We start from the raw sequence: 6000 nt of genomic DNA, 5'->3' as shown, positions 1-6000 counted from the left end.
AGCTCCGTACAGTATTAGAATGTATTGGCTCCGATTAGCCGAAGTTATTGCTTCGCAAAGTCTCGCGAGACTTCATGCAATAACTTCATAAATTAATTTGTACTGTAAAAAAAGCATTTCCCTAACTCGGGTTCGGTTCGAGTTAGACAAAGTTTCATGCGAACATCCAAAGTCGATTCGCTCATCCCTATTAATGAACACTGAACAACAATGATGTGCATGGCAGGACTGTTGCCAGTCTGCAGGTTGCTAAAGATTTTAGCCCAAAATGATTAAAGCACAATCACAAAAAATGCCCCCGAAGGTGAACATAGCTTTTAAAGCTGGCCAGTGAGGCATCCAGAAGAGAAGACAGAAGGGCCGTGCTCACACTAGTTGTGTGGCGTTCTTTTATAACAGAAAAGTAAAAAGTTCTGCCACATCGTAATATAATGCATTCCAATAATGGACCCCATTGACCTGTCATGGGGTCTGTAGGGTTCTGCTGTGGTTTCTTTTGTTTTCATGCACAGTGGTTTTAAAGAGGACCTTTCATGGGTTTGTAGTGAGATAAATATCTGTATCTGCGGGGTATCCCACACGGATGCTGCCACCCTGCCTTAAAATAGTGCTCCTGCGCCCCGTTATGGCCCCCCCGAAAATTTTGCGCTTAGCATGCTAATACTGAGCATCGGAGCAATGGGGAGGAGACGCAGTCTTTCTCTGTGGGCGTCTACTTCTCCCTGGCTGTAGCGCTGTCCAATCGCAGCGCAGAGCGTCACAGCCAGGGAGGATTACACATGGTAAAGCTCGGTCACTGCCAGGGATGAGAACAAAGTCTCATTGAAGTCAATGGAAGCAGAGCTGAAGTAACAAGCTCCCTCCACTACAAGGTTATTGGTGCTATTTCCGACACCAGAGCTACACCTGAACAGCTCATCGGTGGGGTGTCAGACCCAGAATCAGTTAGTAGTGACTTATCCTGAGGATAGGCCCTCGCTTGGTAAAAGGCTGGACAACCCCTTCTGCCCGCCTTTAATATGGGGGTTTAGGTCTAGGATATGACAATAATATAGGGATTTGGGTCTGATATTAAAGGGAGTCTGTCAGCAGTTTTGAGTATACACTGGATAGGGGCTCGAGAGAGCAGTGCAAACGTAACTTTTGTAGAGCTTTTGTTATCAGGAGAAGTGTGAACATGAAGTTTTATTTTGTCTGATTATGCTCCTACAAGTGCCCAAGAAGAAGAGAGTAACTGTGAAGTGTTCTCTGAAGATCTGCTTTGCAGCCCCTCACCCTCTGAATGACAGTGGTCTTCTGGTTACATGCTACAGTTGTCACTAAGCAGAGGAGAGGGTCTGTGCAGCAGCAGAATATACAGAGCACTTCACAGTGAAGACCTGCTTCCTGGGCACTTGCAGTAGCAGAATGTAGCATAAAGGAAGTTCACATTCACACTACCTCTGATAATACCTCCAAAAATGTTATGTTTGTCTCTTTCTACCTGGCCCCTACCAGGTACTGTCAGCAGTTTTGCATAGTTAAAACTCCTGATACGTTCAGGTCTGGGGTCTAATATTAAATGGGTAATAGGTGATAAGTTAGTAATCGGTAGGGAATTGACGGCCGGGACCATCACAACAGCATGAGTCTGAGTCTGCTGTGTGAATGGAGCTGCTGCCACTCCATTGAACTGTATGTGCTGCTGGAGACGGCTGAGCCCTATACTTGGCTATTTCTGGTAGCCTCATAGAGTTGAATGCTTGACTGCCACTCCTATTACACAGGGAACTCGGGGACTCCTGTTCTTGTACTTGGTGGTGGTCCCAGCAGTCAGACCCCTCCCCTTCACATACGGTGAGGGATCCTAATGTAGTATTAATTTACTCTTGAGTAGGGATGAGCGAAGCGAGCTTCAGATCCTAGAGCCAAAGTCGCTTCGCGCAAAACTTCCTTCTAATGCTGTAAGGAGATTCGTATGGCAAGATACAGAATAGAAGCACACACGATTATACGACAAAGTCCTGATTTTATTTCATAGAAATTATTCCCTTTAAAATATACAAAATTTACATGGATGATCATGTACATAAATATATTTACAGAAAGCTTTGCGTTTAGGCTCGGAAAGAAAGACGTGAAGATCCATTCACTGACTGACGGATTCATCGTTGCTGCGAGTGAGGAATTGGAAGATTTTTTAATCTGAAAAGAAAAATATGATTATGATTTTCACAATCGCAGCTAATCCACAACATTTTTTACAAAAACAAAAAATGCTGTTTTGCTGCAATTAAGAAAATCACAAAAAGAGATGACGAACCAGGAAAAAAAAAAGGTTGGATCAGAAGTGATGCACTTAGGTCGACTAGTGTGTACTGTACAGCATTCCTAAAAGGTTAATGCCACACGGAGAGGCTGCCAAGTGACCGAGACACGGCTGTGATATGGACAGAATCAACATGCTCTTCTGCACTATTTGCTCATCTACTGTATTGTTTAAAGAGGACCTTTCACCGCTCCTGACTTGTCTGTTTTAATAGCTTCATGCATTCCCCATGTAATAACAATCCTGGATCCTCTAGTATCATGTCTGTATGTTGTGCCGTTCCTTTATTATTTCTGCTAGAAGTTATGAATGAATAGCTAGCAGTCTGCAGTAAGGGTACAGAGGGGAGGTAACCAGTTGGGGGGGGGGGGGGCTCTGCACAGACTCACTCTATCCAATCATTGCTGCCATTTTCAGACTGTGCAGGTACACCCCCCCCCGTACCCTTACTGCAGACTGCTAGCAATTCAGTCATAACTTCTAGTAGAATTAATAAAGGAATGGCACAACATAGAGCCATAATAGATGCTCCAAAATGGTTATTACATGGGGAATGCATGAAGCTATTAAAACAGATGTGTCAGGAGTGGTGAAAGGTCCACTTTAATGGCTGCATAGTTTTGGTCTATTCATTAATGGCTGCACGATTTTCACCCTCAAAACCCGGTGGCTTTTAACAATAGATGTAAGCCTTGCTGAACAGCAATCCGGCGTGGTTTACCCCAGTCCTCCCTCCATTCAATCCCATTTTTCCTTTGATCCAAAGTTTTTTTTCATGCCACAATTAAAACATAGAGAAATGTAAAAGCAGTCATGTCCCTCCTCCTCCTCCTCACTGACTTATGTCTGGCTATAAGATAACTGGATGGAGCAGGAGCTTCCCCCCCTCAGCCCCGTCCCCAGGAGGACAGAAAGTTTATCTCACTTCACCAAACTGCATTTATCATGTGGACAAAGTTAATACAAGGCACTTACCAACGTATTGCGATTGTCCATATTGCTTCCTTTGCTGGCTGGATTTATTTTTCCATCACATTATACACTGCACGTTTCCAGGGGTTACGACCTCCCTGCAATTCAGCAGCGGTGGCCGTGCTTACACAGTATAGGACAAAGCACAGGCCTCTCTCCAGGCTGAGACCGTTGGAGCACGCATGCGCAGCAGCTCCTGTCACAGTCACCTCGTATCTGTGCTGCAGCAGTGGTCGTAACCCCTGGATACAAGCAGTGTACAATGCGATGGAAAAATGAATCAAGCCATCAAAGGAAGCACTATGGACAATCACAATACATTAGTAAGTGCCTTGTATTAACTTTCCCTACGTGATAAAGGCCACTTGCTGAAGTGAGAGGACCCCACCACCATTGCTAAGGTCCCTCCTCTCAGCCATTCAACAGCTAAAAACTGAACAGATCAGCAGGAGAGTAATGGAGCTTTCTACAGGTCTTCTACAAGGCTGTTTCAGGACCATGTCACAAATCCTGGAGACTGATAAACAGTGGGAGCAAGATTATCTCCGGTTAACTCAGGAGTTACGGATGTAACTGTAACTCGCTGTGCGACAACGTTTCATTCTCTTCTATTAGAGTTGTAGAAACCTGTGTTGCACAGCTCACTAGGACTATTTGTGTAACTTTGGGAACGTATCGGTCTCATAAGAACGCTATTCCAATCTCTGAGAGGGGAGTACCCTTTTTAAGACCACTCACCTCTTCAGAAGCTCTCTGGGTGTTATGTCCGCCACGTTCTCGTTGTCACTGGGGCTTTCGCTGCTGTCATCAGTGTCTGTGCTCTTCTCATTGGTTTTCCTACTTTTTTGTTTATTTTTATGCTTTTGCTTTTTGTGTTTTTTCTTCTGTATCAGAAAATTCAATCAACATACAGTAAATTAGAAGAGATTTCATTTTTACCATCTCCAAAGAAATACACATTTTAAAGAGGACCTTTCACCTGGAAAACCATTGTCAACTAAGTATCATGACATGTAGAGCGGCGCCCAGGGATCTCGCTGCACTTACTATTATCCCTGGGCGCCGCTCCGTTCTCCCGTTATGTCCTCCGGTATGTTCGGGGACTTGGTTATAGTAGGCGGAGTCTGCCCTTGTTCTGCTGGGCGTCTCCTTCTCCTAGGCTGTAGCGCTGGCCAATCGCAGCGCAGAGATCACAGCCTGGGAGAAAAAACCTCCCAGGCTGTGAGCTCTGCGCTGCGACTGGCCATCTCTACAGCCTAGGAGAAGGAGTCGCCCACAGGACAAGGGCAGACTCCGCCTACTATAACCAAGTCCCCTAAGTCTCTGCCTACTATAACCAAGTGAGCGAAGATACTGGAGGACATCGCAGCCAAACGGTGCGGCGCCCAGGGATAATAGTAAGTGCAGTGAGATCCCTGGGCGCCGCTGTATATGTCATGATACTTAGTTCGCAATGTTTTCTCCAGGTGAAAGGTCCTCTTTAAGACTGCAGTTTTTAATATCCCGCCCATTCAACAACCATTTTTGGTTGCTTTTACAGTAACCACAGTGGTTGTCACCCAGCTTTCCAAAAAACCTTAAAGGGAACCTGTCACCTGGATTTTCTGTATAGAGCTGAGGACATGGGTTGCTAGATGGCCGCTAGCACATCCGCAATACCCAGTACCAATAGCTCTGTGTGCTTTTATTATGTAAAAAGACCCAATTTGATACATATGCAAATTAACCTGAGATGAGTCCTGTATGTGAGATGAGTCAGGGACAGGACACATCTCAGGTTAATTTGCATATGTATCAAATCTGGTTTTTTTTACACAATAAAAGCACACAGAGCTATGGGGACTGGGTATTGCGGATGTGCTAGCAGCCATCTAGCAACCCATGTCCTCAGCTCTATACAGAAAATTCCGGTGACAGGTTCCCTTTAAAGGGGAAAAAAACGCAAGCAAAAAGAACGTATGGCATATCCATACCCTGTAACCCTCATCTTGTAAAATCCATGATGGCTGGCAGCGCCACATATAGGAAGACAGGACTGCGACCGTTCCTGCTTACATTCAGAGACTGAAAACACGTACAGTTAATGTGCTGCTCACACGACACATTGAACAAGCCCTGCAAAAATGCTGGAAGTGCTTTGTTTCCATACCAAAACGGTAATGGTTAATGATCATCCTTGCGTCTATGGGCATCTTGAGCTATGGAGAGGGTGGATATTCACACATTATACTAAGTTTCAGTCTCACCTTTTCCTTCTTGTGTTTATGTTCCTTCTTAACCTTGTGCTTTTCTTTGTGTTTTTTAGGTTTCTGCTTCTTAGCGGCTTCATTCAGACTCCCTGATGAGTAAGTGCTTGACGTTGGAGGACCACCTGAAACAGAGTGAATACAGAAAAATTGGAATAGCACACATTGGAAAAGGGCGACTGCCATCTACGTACGCATTTCTGCCTGGTGTTAACTAATAGCAACAAAAAGTAAAAGCAACTGGTGCAAATATTAAAGGGGTTATCCAGGGTGTTCAAACTAACGGCCTATCCTTAGGATAGGCCATCTAGGTCAGGTTGGTGGAAGTTATTTTCGGCGGCTCCATAGAAAATGAATGGAGGGCTGCTGAGCATGCGCACCCACCAACACTTTCTGGGCTCCGTTCTCGATATAGGTGTGGGTCCTGCACCTATAAGACAATAGGGGCATATCCTAGCGATCTGCCTCCATTGT

The 6000-nt window shown here is 45.0% G+C and overlaps 1 protein-coding gene across 1 annotated transcript in view; it reads right to left on the bottom strand.

Annotated features, from left to right (window-relative positions):
• Positions 1-1993: 1993 nt before the first annotated feature.
• Positions 1994-6000, bottom strand: part of GPATCH1 (G-patch domain containing 1) — a 28472-nt gene continuing 24465 nt past the window's right edge. Inside the window, 3 exon segments of the mRNA XM_044269321.1 lie at positions 1994-2184; positions 4019-4164; positions 5527-5651. Coding sequence (XP_044125256.1) covers positions 2145-2184; positions 4019-4164; positions 5527-5651 — 311 coding nt within the window. The 3' untranslated portion in view covers positions 1994-2144.

This window comes from Bufo gargarizans, chromosome 10 (assembly GCF_014858855.1).
Source record: "Bufo gargarizans isolate SCDJY-AF-19 chromosome 10, ASM1485885v1, whole genome shotgun sequence".
NCBI classification, from domain to species: domain Eukaryota; kingdom Metazoa; phylum Chordata; class Amphibia; order Anura; family Bufonidae; genus Bufo; species Bufo gargarizans.
The sequence above is the reverse complement of the archived record's forward strand: the minus strand, read 5'-3'. Positions and strand labels throughout refer to the sequence as shown.